Source organism: Myotis myotis, unplaced genomic scaffold (assembly GCF_014108235.1).
Source record: "Myotis myotis isolate mMyoMyo1 unplaced genomic scaffold, mMyoMyo1.p scaffold_m19_p_12, whole genome shotgun sequence".
NCBI lineage: Eukaryota > Metazoa > Chordata > Mammalia > Chiroptera > Vespertilionidae > Myotis > Myotis myotis.
In genome coordinates, this window is record NW_023416316.1 from 39,730,314 (window position 1) to 39,744,266 (window position 13,953).

The window sequence follows — 13,953 nt, forward strand, 5'->3', positions numbered from 1 at the left end:
AAAGTCAGCTTGCTGGAATTCAGCTCCACCACTTGCCAGAGCCCTGTCAGTACCCTGGGCCTTCCTCGAAACCTCCTCAAAAGCCCCCTGCTTGTCTCTGCTGAGCTCTTGTTAGATTGTGAGCTTTATGAAGTAAGCACTATAGTCAATAAATTCTTCTATTTCCCACTGTACTGCACAGGGACTAGCCAGGATCCATGTCTAGGAGTTTATTTAGTAGCATTCCAAGGCATTAATAGAATAAGAGGTTGACACTATCCATCCTGCCCTGTTTCTGGAAATGCCAGCAAGCTTCGTGGGGAGGGAGCTAACTCTGGGTCCAAGACTTACTGAGTTCACCATCCATTGCTTCAGCCATCCTGTGCTAATTGATGAGAATATTGTGAGCCATGATATTCAAGTCTGACCCCCCCCCCGCCCAAATTAAAACCATATTCATTGGACTTCATTTATAGTAGTTCCCTCCTTATCCACAGTTTCGCTTCCCACAGTTTCAGATATCCATGGTCAACTGTTGTTCAAAAATACTAAATGGAAAATTCCAGAAATGAACAATTTGTATGTTTTAAGTCGCCCGCTGTTCTAAGTGGTGCGATGAAACCTTGCATCCCCCTGCTCCAGCCTGCTTGGGATGTGAGTCATCACTTTGTCCAGTGCATCCATATGCAGATGCCCCCTGCCTGTTAGTCACTTGGTAGCCATCTCAGTCAACACATCAATTGTCCTGGCATTGCAGTGCTTGTGTTTAAATAACATTTTTACTTAATAATGGCTCCAAAACACAAGATTAGTGATGCTGGCAAGTAAGATATGCCAAAAGGAAGCCATACCATAAAGTGCTTCCTTTAAGTAAAAAGGCATGTCTATGTAGGGAAGAATAGTGTATATAGGTTCGGTACTATCTGTGGTTTCAGGCATCCACTGGAGGTCTTGGAATGTATTCTCTGCAAATAAGGGGGAACTACTGTATTGACATCTAAAAAGTAGATTCCCCCTGGCTGGTTTGGCTCAGTGGATAGAGCATCCACCTGCGGACTGAAGGATCCCAGGTTCAATTCCAGTGAAGGGCACATGTCCGGGGTTACTGGCTCGATCCCCATAGGGATCGTGTAGGAGGCAGCTGATCAATGATTCTCTCTCATCATTGATATTTCTATTTCTCTCTCCCTTTCTCTTCCTCTCTGAAATCAATAAAAATATATTTAAAAAATAAAATAAATAATAAAAAGTAGATCCCACCCTCTAAATCCTGAGATATCTTCTTCTTGCATAGTGTGTGTACACCATGAGCCACAAAAGAATAATCTGATAAGAGAACATGAGTATCATACTTACATATCCATATTCTAAATCCCAGCACCAGCAGTAATTGCAAAATCTTACAAAACATGCCCGGAGAAAGTCCCCAATAAGGATTGTGACGTAAGTGGTCAAAACATCAGAAACAGTCAGCCGCACAAATTCCTGTGGAGATATTATCTGCATTACAATTTGCATTTTTGTCTTTAAATGGTCCTAGTGTTGACAGCGAATTTGTCATGTTTCTAAACAGTATGAGCATGAAAACTGCAATTAATGGTAAAGAAACTAGTTGGGCATGTCTAGCAAATGAAAAATGTTTCACTCTTATTTTATTTGTCTAAAAATAATTATTTCCTGTTCCAAAATCACTGTATTAAAAGACTTATTACTGAGAAACTTTTATAAGCATCACACAATATCCCAAAATAGGAAAATATTTGCCATGTGGAAGTATAAAATTTAATCTGGCAAACAGCAATATTTATAAATTTTAAAGACAAACTTGTAAAAAGCACCTGCAGCATAGATGATAGAAGATTCATTTTTCTAACACATGAAAACTTTTACAAATCAGTATGACAATAGATGGGTGATCCAATTAGGAAAAGAATTGGCAAATGTTGTGAACAAGAAATCCTCAGGAGAAAATACACAGTCAATTAAAACACTGGAAAATACTTAAGCCCCACAGTATTATAAATTAAAACAACAATCTGCTTTATTAGAACACCAATAAGTAGTAAACAACTCACTGCTTGAAAACAATCCTTCTGTTACGTGCAACTGTAAAAGGGGTATAAAAGGAGAACTTTCCTCAATGAATGGATGTGAGGCATGCATGAGATAATGTATATGAAATTCACAGCCAGCACATGGTAAGCATTCAATAAATCTTAGCTGTATTTTATTAGTTTAAGCAATAAAAAATTAGGCCACACTTATGGAAGAACTATTGACTCTGCTCTTTTTTAATCCATTAACTGTCATGCACTTCTGTTTGTGATATTACCTGCCCCACCATTGTTTCCCAGCAGGGTCCTCGAGGTACATCTGCAGGGTGCACGTAGAAGGGTGCCCCGGTGCTATTTCCAGTGAGTGTTGCATTGTAGGCCTTGATCAAGTTGGCTTCCCACAAGGTAATATTGACCCTTACTAGCTTTTCCTCTTCAATCTAGAAAGCAAGAAATAGCAACAAAGGTGAACATAACACAGATATCAAATGCATGTCTGGCAGTCTTGAGACTGGGAATGTAACAACATGCTGATGGCAATCCAGACACACGATTTACCTTGTTGTTGATCTCATCCAACAAGGCAAGAATAAATACATACAAGTTGCCCAAAAGAAGAGCAAAAATGCGTATCAGTAGCCATTTTAGAGCAATGAGGGGATGGTAGTCTTCCAATTCAGCAAACAAGTCAAACAATGTTGGACAGAACATCCCCAGGAGGGACATGACCATGTTCATCTACAAGGAGACACAAGGGATAAATTGGGTTAATAGTATTTAGAAATTATTATTGCTTTCCTCCAGACTTTTGCAAAGTTCCAGCTAGATACCTTTGATCTTTTATTAGACTAAAGAAGATTATCTCGTGCATTTTAAAAATTTAATCTTAATAAAAAACATCAAAGTCAATATCAACTCACAGTCTCAAGATCTGGATGTATATGAGCTTGTATATGTGCCAGTAATAACAGTGTTTCCTGGTATAATGAGGGATGCAATTTACATCACTCACTACCCAAAGAACCCGTATTGTTCTTTATGCTAACTGATTCTGATATGATGATACACACTACACAACATATTTCCAAAGGCAATGGAAAATGATCTGCTTGAAGAATGAGATCCAAATTAGAAATAATAACTTGACAATCATCAGCATATGAGTTAGTTTAATTAGTTAGAATGAATGACTTCCTTGAGATGGGCTCAGAACTAAACATTGAATTCAGGGACATGCAAACTGTTAGGAGCAAAAGAAAAAGCACATTATCAAAAAAAACCCACAGAGGACATTCAGGGAAACAAAAGAAGAACATATAGTATGATGTTATTGAAGCCACTGAAGCCAAGGCAAGACAGTTTCAAAAGGATGACTGGTTCATGATGCCAAAAGCAAGAGGATGATGAGAGAGAGAGGGGTTGGGGGTGGGGGAGAGAAATAGGGCAAGTAGGAAATGTGTGGTCCTTCCCTCCTGACTGACTGGCATCCTTACAATTATATTATTTGGCTAAATTAAGTCAAAGGAAAAAAAATCCAGAGCAGGTACTACTTTTATGGTGGAGGAAAAGCCTTCCTTAAACTAAAAAAAAAAAAAAAATTAAAAAAAAAGGATTTATGGTAATGTTTCAGGTAACATTAGCAACTGTCCTTCATAAATACCTGGCTCGAACTGCCACCATTAAACATTTCCTATTTCCCCTTGTGGATTCCATATTTTGGAGGTTCTAGCAGGGGAGCGCAGCTACTCGTATACCCTTGACCGAAGACCGGTCCTCTCCTCGGGGGGGGAAGGTCGTCCTCTTCGACCGAGCGCGCAGCTTCGGGAGGGACGCACATGGATCGGTGAGAGAGGAGGGGGACACCCGCCTAGCCAGCCAGATCAGCCGAATCAACCCTGGCGATCAATGGGGTGACAGATGTCGCAGCCAGATCGCCCTCACATCCTGGATTCCATATTTTGATTAGAAGTACTAGACTATCTACACTAATAAAAGAGAAAAATGGTAATTGGTGTACAGCGCTACCGTTTTCATTGGCTAATCAGGGCTATATGCAAATTAACTGCCAACAAGGTGGCGGTTAATTTGCATATGTAGGCACAATGCAGGGAGGCGAAAGGGAAAGCAGGAAGAAGCCCCCTGCCACTGACAGTGATCGGAAACCCAGGGGGGAGCTAAGAGCTGGGGGTCAGGGCAAAGGCGGCCCTAGGGCCACCTTTGCCCTGCCCCCCAGCCATGATCGGAGAATTGGGTGGCAAGGCGCCTTTGCCGCCCTGGCCAGTGATAGCAGGAAGTAGGGGTGGAGCCAGCGATGGGAGCTGGGCACAGTCGAAGCTGGCAGTCCCAGGAGCTAGGGGTCCCTTGCCTGGGCCTAAAGCGGAGCCCACCATCGCGGGGCCGCTGCAGCTTCGGGTCCCCGCTGCCTGAGCGGGACGCCTCAGCCAGAGGCGTTAGGCTGGGCAGGGGCGGAGCCTGCAACCGCGGGGAGCTGGGGGGGCGGAGCCAGGGATTGGGGGGATATGATAGTCCCCTTGCCCAGGCCTGAAGCCTGGATCAGAGGCGTCAGGCTTGGGCGGGGGGTGGAACAAGCGATCAGAGGGAGATGGGGGTCCCCTGCCCAGGCATGATTCCTGGGCCAGAGGCCTCAGGCCTGGGCGGGGGTCAGAGCCAGTGATTCGGGGGGAGATGGGGGTCCCGTGTCCAAGCCTGACACCTCTGGCAGAGGCGTCAGGCCTGGGCAAGGGGCCGATCAGGCGATCGGAGGGTGATGGGGGTCTACACCTCTGGCTGAGGCATCAGGCCTGGGCAAGGGGCAGAGCCAGCAATCAGAGGGGTCTGGGGGTCCCCTGCCCAGGCCTGACACCTGGGCCAGAGGCATCAGGCCTGGGCTGGGGGCAGAACCAGTGATGGGGGGAAATGAGGGTCCCCTGCCCAGGCCTGACGCCTCTGTCAGAGGCGTCAGGCCTGGGCAAGGGGCCGATCCTGCGATTGGAGGGTGATGGGGGTCAACGCCTGAGGGCTCCCAGTATGTGAGAGGGGGCAGGCTGGGCTGAGGGACACTCCCCCCCCACACACACACTCAGTGCACGAATTTCATGCACCGGGCCCCTAGTATTTAGAAAATAATTGTCAATATGCTTTTTCCATTTTTATTAAGAACATTATATATGCATGACCAACAGGAGCTAAAAATCAGCATAACATAAAATCAGCATGATATCATTTCAGCCTAAAGTAAAAACTTGGCAGATCTTATACAATCTTATATAAGGTAAATTTAATTCTGTTTTATCAAATTTATAGTTATGCATAATTCCCCATTATTACCTTTGTTGGCTCCTAGGACTCAGGGATCTCCTAAAATGGGTATTAAACTGGTTCTTACAAAGAGTGGCCCTTTTCATGATTGACAATCAACTACCCATCCTTTACTGTGGTTCATTTATACAAAAATATAGTCAATATGAACCATAGATTAAAGTGGCATGATAATTGTGCCTATAAATATTATCACAACTATAAGAAAGAATGTTGACAGCAAATTTAGTAAAGGCTTTGAAGTTTATTTGTTTTAAGTAAATGAAATATCTCCACCAAATGACAGTTTCACAGGTTTCCATGAAATGTCTGTGTTTTTATAGTCTCTTAAATGAATGGCCTTCTATCTCCAATGTTACCATTGCTAAATATAGAATGCTTTTGTTTGTTAGTTTTTGTTGTAACTAATACCATTTTCTATCCCAACATGTTTAAGGAGATTCTACACTGTGAAGACTTAACCTTTTTGGTCTATGAGGCTCTGCAGAAATTTCAGTGTGGGAAGTCTATACTTCCCACAGACTAAGTCTACCCAAACTTTGAAAATGCCTAAGTTCTAAATGGTGCCACATTGCATGCTGGAACATTTTATTAAAGAGAATAGGCCTTAGCAACAATATATGATCAATGATTTCCTGATTTTAAATATCAACCTCTGACCTCCCTTCTCTGACCTGCTGAATGGGCAGATATGCTGGGGGAAAAATGACAATCTTATTTAATGCCTGGCAAAGAGTTAACCTTCCTAATTTGAATAGCATTCAGAGGGGGAGGAAGGCAGGCTAGGAGGAGAAAAGGGAGATAGGGAGTTAGGCTGCTAGTGAAAAAGAGCGAGAAGCCCAGACTTGCCCAAAGTGGGGGAGGCAATCTGAATGTGTCCACGAGATAAACACAGGAACCAAGGCTCTATCATCGCTGCTTCAGAGAATTCAGGCAACAAGTGGATCTTTCAGTTACAGATGCAGGATCTACAGAGAAATCAGCATGAAAAGAGTGTGGGGCTTGAAACCAAGAATCCTAGGTTTTAACTCACTTTTCTCCATAGTTCTGTGACCACGAACACATCACCTAATCTCCTGAGAGTCCTCATCCTCTTGTAAACTATACTGGTTGGAATACATGTGTGCTAACATCTCTCCCAACTGTAATGTTCCAGAATGTCCCAAAATGAAGGACAACCAGTAGACAGCTTTGCAAATAAGGCTGGGATAGACTGGAAAATGTAGGACAGGATTGGCTAACTCATAGGGCAGATGGAGGAAAGAGGTAGAGAGTGGCCTTATTTAATGTTCTGCCATAGAAGCATAACCCACAAAATCTCAAATGTCAGGTTCTAAGCACATAAAAAGCATGCAGAGACGAACTTCATTTTTTTCCCACCACCCAAGGGTGTCAGGATCTTGCTGCGCAAATTCCTGGGATCTCTTCACAGCCCAAAAGATGAGGTATCCACTCCCGGCAAGCGTTAGAAACACGAAGAAGTTAGCGAGAAACCTCAGGAATCTGATCAAATGGATGTTTTCTTCTACTTGGGCCGCTCTTTCTTCGATTATGGCTTCCTAAAACCAGGAAAAGGAGAAATATCTGAGCTACACAAGAATCATGAACTCAGGAATTAATTTTTCTAACATCCGAATGTAAAATGTGAAAATAAACTAAATCTGGGATTTCACAAACCAGTGAATATTGCCAGTAAGTGAGAACAAGTGAGAGAAAGGAGGAATTCTTACAAACCATCTCTAGCCACTCTAATAAGATAGTCTTCATTCTCAATTCTCTTCCAGTATAGTTTTCTAAAAGCTACAAAATAATACTTCAAAGTCATCTTAAATATTGAGCATTGTTCTGTTATATAAAATATCTGATTCTGATTACTAATGGTCCTCTATTTTAAGCCAATGGCATTATTTTAATACCAAATGTATTGAAGAGATAGTGCTGTTGTGGGTCATCAGATATTTTCCAGTCAGAATCAGAACTCTGCCCAAGTCCCAGTAGGCAGAAATGATGAGTTAATCTTTCTTTAAATTGTCAAGATACTTTGTGAGCTGGAACATATGGGATTGCTCCCATTTTACTCTGACAAATATAAAGAAAAGCCCTAGGCAGTTTTGCTCAGTGGATAGAGCGTCGGCCAGCGGACTGAAGAGTCCCAGGTTCTATTCTGGTCAAGGGCATATTCCTGGGTTGCAGACTCGGTCCCAGTAGTGGGCATGCAGGAAACAGCCAATCAATGAGTTTCTCTCATCATTGATGTTTCTATCTCTCTCTCCCTCTCTCTTCCTCTCTGAAATCAATAAAAAATACATATATTAGAAATACAAAGAAAAGACTCTGGAAGGTGGCCACCTTTACCTTAAAGTTCATTGTGATAGAATTGAATTTGTTGTCTGCTGTTTCCGGATTGCCGATCAGGTAGTCCCAGCTGGTGAACACCTTCCAGCTGAAGTTGAAGGTGTTGTCATCACCACCCCCATCGTCACCAATATTTTGGGTCATTCTATAAAAATAGGAAGTTTAATCCAGCAACCAGAATACATAAAAAGGGGGAGAATAAAGGGAATGTTAAAACATCATAAGTATAGGTTAATTGGAGAAGCAATAGCTAAAAGACATATTTTCAAACACTTTTTTTAAATAACCAGAAAATAGAAGTTTATTTTTAAATTTTGTTTTAAATTTTTACACTGTGCATTTGTCAGGCTTTCAAGATTAAAAGACTTGATGATTTTAAAAATTAAACAGGTTATATAAAAATACATATTTTTATTTGTTTTCCTAAACTGTTTTCTTAGCTCATATACTTGGCTCTTAACCTTTTGTGGGATAAGGCTCTCTTTAGAAATCTGAAGGAAACCATCGGGTCCCTCCCAGGAAAAGAAAATATGGGTAGGCTCTGACACTGTTCTACATAACTTCAATGGTTCCCAGACCCCCTGAAGCCTCGAGATGGACGAAGCCAGGTCAGGTCAGGAAATCACTGCATATATTTCAATTCTCCCTAGAATGTCCTCCAAAAAAGTGATTGCACCAAATGCATGACATTTCTCCATTACTCTGCAACTCTTGATCAAAAATCAAGATAGTAGTTGCACATATTCTACTCAGTGACTTAAAAAATATTTTTTTGGATTGGAAAGTTTAAAATCACTTACTTGAACATTTATTTCAGTAGTTAGAGAACTGTATTATACATATTCCACTTCCTTTTCCCCCTAATCACTAAAAATAGCAAAACTGAAATTTCATATGATACATATTATAAAATGGTCCTATAAGGCTTTGGTTTTTTAAATATGACAGTGATTATGGAACCCAAAATGAAAGAAGCAATATGATATAAATGTGACATCATAGGTTGACAGGCATCTCTAAGGTCATCTAAATTCCCCCAATGTCCCCACCCCTTATGAAAGTTTATCTATTTTAAATGGGCTAATGTGTTATGAAAAAAAAAACAAATATATTTGGTTCAAATAGATCTTACAGTCAAATGGTTGTAGGCAGGTCACTGGGTATGTCTAATATTATTTTATCATCTGTAAAATAATTAAACTATTACCTACTTTGTAATGTTTAAGGGTTAATAGATAAATATATTCTCTCTTTTCCTAATTTAAAAATATTTATATGCATGTATTGAAGCTGGTTTATGATATATATAGGTTTTTAATATATAGAGGATAGTCTATGTGGACAAAATTTTTAACACTATTTGAGGCTTATATGTGTACATTATTTAGGTATTCAATGCTCTGCTTGTTAGCTTAGTCTATTATGGCCAGTCTCATAAACAGAAAAAGAGGTATATCTAATCTCAATGAACCCTACAACAGGTGAAAGTCTTGGGAACGCCTGTTGGGATAAAACAGACAGCAAGAGCCATCTCAGTAAGGCATGCTTGCCCTGAATGACTCAGTTATTTCCAGTAGTTTGCTGCTCTGGATATGCCAAAATTTTTAGCTCAAAGAACTGTTTTAATAGGAACAATTAGATATTGAAATTACAGCACCTTTACTTTGTGATACAAAACTTCAAAGAGATGAAGACAACATATGAAGGGGCTAATGGTCTCCATGTTATGCAACTTTACATTATGCTGTATTAATTTGCTTCTAATACATATGTAACTTTTGATTATGAATATTTCTAAGCTTAGTAAGTGGTTAGTAATGTATACTGCCTCAGAAGGAAGGAAGAAAAGAAGGAAGGAAGAAAGGAAAGAAGGAAGGAAGGAAGGAAGGAAGGAAGGAAGGAAGGAAGGAAGGAAGGAAGGAAGAAAGGAAGGAAGGAAGGAACTAAGACTATAGTGATCAACCATCTTGGTTTGCCAAGGACTGAATGGGTTTCCAGGTCACAGGACTTCAGTGCTAAAAGAGGGAGAGTCCTGAGTCAATAAAGTTAGTCACACTGTCTTAAAACCTCAAAAAACTTTCTTGGATTTCCATATCATATTACCTTCCAATTTCCCTATTAAATAATTAAAATTAGATATTGGCCACCATTTTATAGATGAGGATGCCTAGACAAACAGTATGGGCAAGATGTTGAAGTCCATCCATAGATTAATTGATTTTAAAACCTAGATTCCCTTCTATTTGATTTGAATAATGTAACTCATAAAGCCACTGATTTTTATTCCAATAATATATCCTATCGGGGTAGGGATGAGGGGAGGCAATGATAAATGATTTTGTACAATCACTTATATCTCATTAATTCTCTTTCTACCAAGCCTTGTTCCCAAAGCTAGGAGTGGGTGGGAGTTATGAATTGCTTTGTAACTGTTTTGCAATACATAATAACGAGTTTAAACCACTGGCCAATCAGGTAACAAACAACCAAAGGTCCATGCTAGAGGGAGGGACCAAAACCAGGTTGGTTTCATCGACATAATATGAATGACTTTAAGAGAGAAAAATGTGGATTTTGTGCCCTGCAACTATGCTAAATGGCATCTTTAAGCTAGTTAGGAAAAACTGTCATTTCCTCTAGGCTGGCATTATCCAATATGGTCACCACCAGCAACATGTGGTCACTGAATGCTTGAAATGTGATAATATAAAATACACACAAGACTTCAAAGACAGTACCAAAAAAATCCTCAATAATAATATTATTTTTTATATGTTAATGCATTTGCTATATTGAATAAAATGTATTATTAAAATTCATTAATTCGATGTTTCTCTCTCTTCCCTCCTCTCTCTCAAAAAAATCAATAAAGGTATTTCTAAATTAAATTAATTTACCTGTGTAAATTAATACGGCTCCTAGAAAATTTTACGTGAGATGTGTGGTTCATCTTGTATTTCTTTGCACAATGCTGTTCTATAATCTTAAAATTCACCAACTAGAAAATTATTGTAATGAATACACAAATCCATTAATGTGCAACCGCATAAACCTATGCGACTGCTCTGTCATTGGGGTTACATTTGATTCTTCAATAATCCAGTGGGTTATAATCTTAACAAAATTATCGACAGTTATTAATTATTTACCACCAGCCAGACATGTTCTCAGTATTAACTCATTTCATGTATTAACTCATTTAGTCCTCATGGCCCTCCTAAGACCAAGGTGTTATTACAACTCTATTAAGAGGGAAACTAGAGAACAGAACATTTGTGTAAATTGTCAAAGGTCTTTTAGTCCATGGTAGAGCTTGGGCAGTAGATAAATATTTTGGATGTGTGGTCTCCATGAAGGCTTTCATCATGTCATGAAGAGGCTTAAAAACTAAGTATGACAGTGTTCTTTGGTGGAACCAGTCATTGTGACAGGGACAAGACCCAAAGTGTGCCACAGACTTGGACCCTCAGACAAGGCCCTTCCCTGAAGTGAAGCAAATGGTCAGTTCTCCCTGTGCAGGGTCAACTAAAAGAGTTGGGACATTAATTGAGGTGTCTCTCTTTTTCCCCTAAGCTAGAGCAGAGAACTGGCTGAAGGGCAGGTTGCTCATAGCCCCAAACAACCGTGCTAGGTTTCCGCAGAGTATTACAAATACGGGGGGCGGACGGGGAGTAGGTTCACAGTTGTGAGTACATGATACACCATGTTTATCCTTGTATTATTATTTATCATTGCATTATTTTCCATACATACAACTGTAAACCTACTTTACCCCCACCCTATGCATTTCAGGCAGAGGAAAAAATTGTTTCATCAGTTCCCTATAAAATTCTTCCTCTTGCTCTAATAAATCCTTTTCTAAGACAAACCATGATGATACTGTTGATCATGATGGTCTCGTGGGGGCCATTTGTTTTTGCCGCCTTATGCAGCTGCAATTTTTTGGATGAGTGATTATACTAGCTTTTAAAAAAGAACAGAGAACAACCGTTTCTGCCTATTGAACTGGTTCTGCAAGTCACAAACCTCTTTACACAAAACGAGGGGTCAGCAGCTGTTTCCCTGTCTTGTTTGCAACACTGATTCACACGTCAAAGTACAAAAAGGCACATTTTAAAAATACGCTTAAACACAGGACGGGTATGCAGTGAGATGACCCAAAGACCGCAGTCATGTTCAATCCTTTTGTTTGGAGGTTATAATAATCTAACATTAGCATCGGTACTAGAATGACATTTTATCTCATAGATTGCATCCTCTTCAGTGGTTCTCAACCTGTGGGTCGTGAACAATGAAAATACACCCTGCATATCAGATATTTACATTATGATTCATAACAGTAGCAAAATTACAGTTATGAAGTAGCAACAAAAATAGTTTTATGGTTGGGGGTCACCACAACATGAGGAACTGTATTAAAGGGTCACGGCATTAGGAAGGTTGAGAACCACTGCAAATGTAAAACAGAAAAAAAAATTACATCCATTCTCCAGTTTAATTCCAGAAATCATTGCCTGCTTCCCAAGAGCCCAATGAAACTTACGCTTTAAGGACAACTACAAAGCTGTATCCAATGCAGCTGATCCCCACCAGGAAATAGGAGAGCGGCATCCTAAAATTCATCCATCCAATTGTTCGCTGATTGTCGTAATAGCCATAAAAGAGCACAGAATACTGCGCCAGGCCCTAAAATCCAACAACAAAGCCACTTAGCAGATGCCATGAAGAGAAACTCAAAAGAAAAGAAAGATGGATTTTTAAAAGGAATGACAAAATGACATTAATTTTCAAACTTGGGAGATGTCTCTGACATGAGCCCCATTGTTTTGCTTCAGAGAGTGAATGTTTCAGCTGCCACATTGATTGGCAGTTACTTGGTTTACTTGAAATTCAGGGACTTCTAAATAGACCCAATTTTTAATCAAGTACAGGTTTGCTCAGCTGTGGAGCCATTACCATGAAATGCCCATTGATTAGAACATCAAAACAAAAGGAAAGAGACTCACAGAGAGATAACAGATTGACAGCTGTCAGAAGGGAGGGGCATTGCAGGGCTGGGTGATAAAGATGAAGGGATTTAAGCAACAACAACACAAAACAAAAAAACCTCATGGAGACAGACAACAACATGCTGATTACCAGAGGGAAGGGGATGGGGGGAGGTAGAAGAAGGTAAAGGGGGATAAATGGTGATGGAAAGAGACTTGACTTGAGGTGGTGAACACACAATATACTATACAGATGATGCATTATAGAAGTATACACCTGAAACCTATGTAAGTTTATTAACCAACGTCACCCCAATAAATTCAATAAAAAGTTTATGGTGTCATCCGATTTATAATTGTAAGAACTTGCTTGATATTTGGGGGAGGGTGTGAAACAATTGTGATGGCAGGTTCCACTTCCAGTCACCTGAGCCACAGTCAGACTGGTTCTCCTACCCCCCAGAGCTGTGTCTTAGCTTGCGTGAGGAACAGGTGAAGTGATCTGCACAACCTTCTATTCATCAAGACTATTACATCCCATAACCTCCCATAACCAGCATGTTTATCTCTTCCAAAAATTACCCAGTGGGGTTAGAATCACCATTTCCCCAAGTCAACTGAGGGGGACATACACAGAACATGGGCATATTCTGAGGCTGCTTCCTTTATAGTCCTTCCATCTTTCTCTCCTTCTCTTACTCAGTGTTTTCTCACTCTCTGCATGGAAGCATTTTTTCTGTGTTACTATATATCCACTTCCTGAGCTTCTGTCTGCGTTTATCTCTCAGGCAATAACTTAAAATGACTGTGCTATATAAAGTGAGGAGACAGCAACTTGCCAATGTGGGGCTTCCTCCTGAGGTCAAGTGAGTCACCCTTGAATCTGAAAAAATTAAATTGGCTGGGACTTTAACATCATTTATACCAAGCCAGGCACTTTGAAGCCCACTGTTGAAGAAAGGAGGAGAGGAAATGGGAGGGGGAGGGGGAAGAGAAGGAGGAAGAAGAGGAAATGTCCTAGATGCTAATTTTCAAGAGAAGAATTAAGAGAAATAATTTAGAAAATTGCCTTAAAAAAAGATTATGCCTAGTTCAAATCAGAAGCCACCTGAAATCTGAAAAAAAAACAAACAAAAAAAAACAACTATTGCTCCCAAAATCTGCAGCAAATTTATTTTTTAATACTCTGTGAGAATTAGCAGGGGGGGGGGGGGGGGGGAATTTCAGAAAAATCTCAGAAGAGCTCCCGAATTTAAGTA

At 40.3% G+C, this 13,953-nt stretch overlaps 1 protein-coding gene across 1 annotated transcript in view; it reads right to left on the reverse strand.

Moving 5' to 3' along the window:
* Nucleotides 1-13,953, reverse strand: part of TMC1 (transmembrane channel like 1) — a 122,412-nt gene that overhangs the window by 26,954 nt on the left and 81,505 nt on the right. Inside the window, exons 9-14 of the mRNA XM_036329113.1 lie at nt 12,250-12,392; nt 7,707-7,851; nt 6,716-6,910; nt 2,592-2,771; nt 2,312-2,473; nt 1,336-1,464 (exon numbers count right to left, since the gene is read on the reverse strand). Coding sequence (XP_036185006.1) covers nt 1,336-1,464; nt 2,312-2,473; nt 2,592-2,771; nt 6,716-6,910; nt 7,707-7,851; nt 12,250-12,392 — 954 coding nt within the window. The remainder of the gene's footprint in view (nt 1-1,335; nt 1,465-2,311; nt 2,474-2,591; nt 2,772-6,715; nt 6,911-7,706; nt 7,852-12,249; nt 12,393-13,953) is intronic.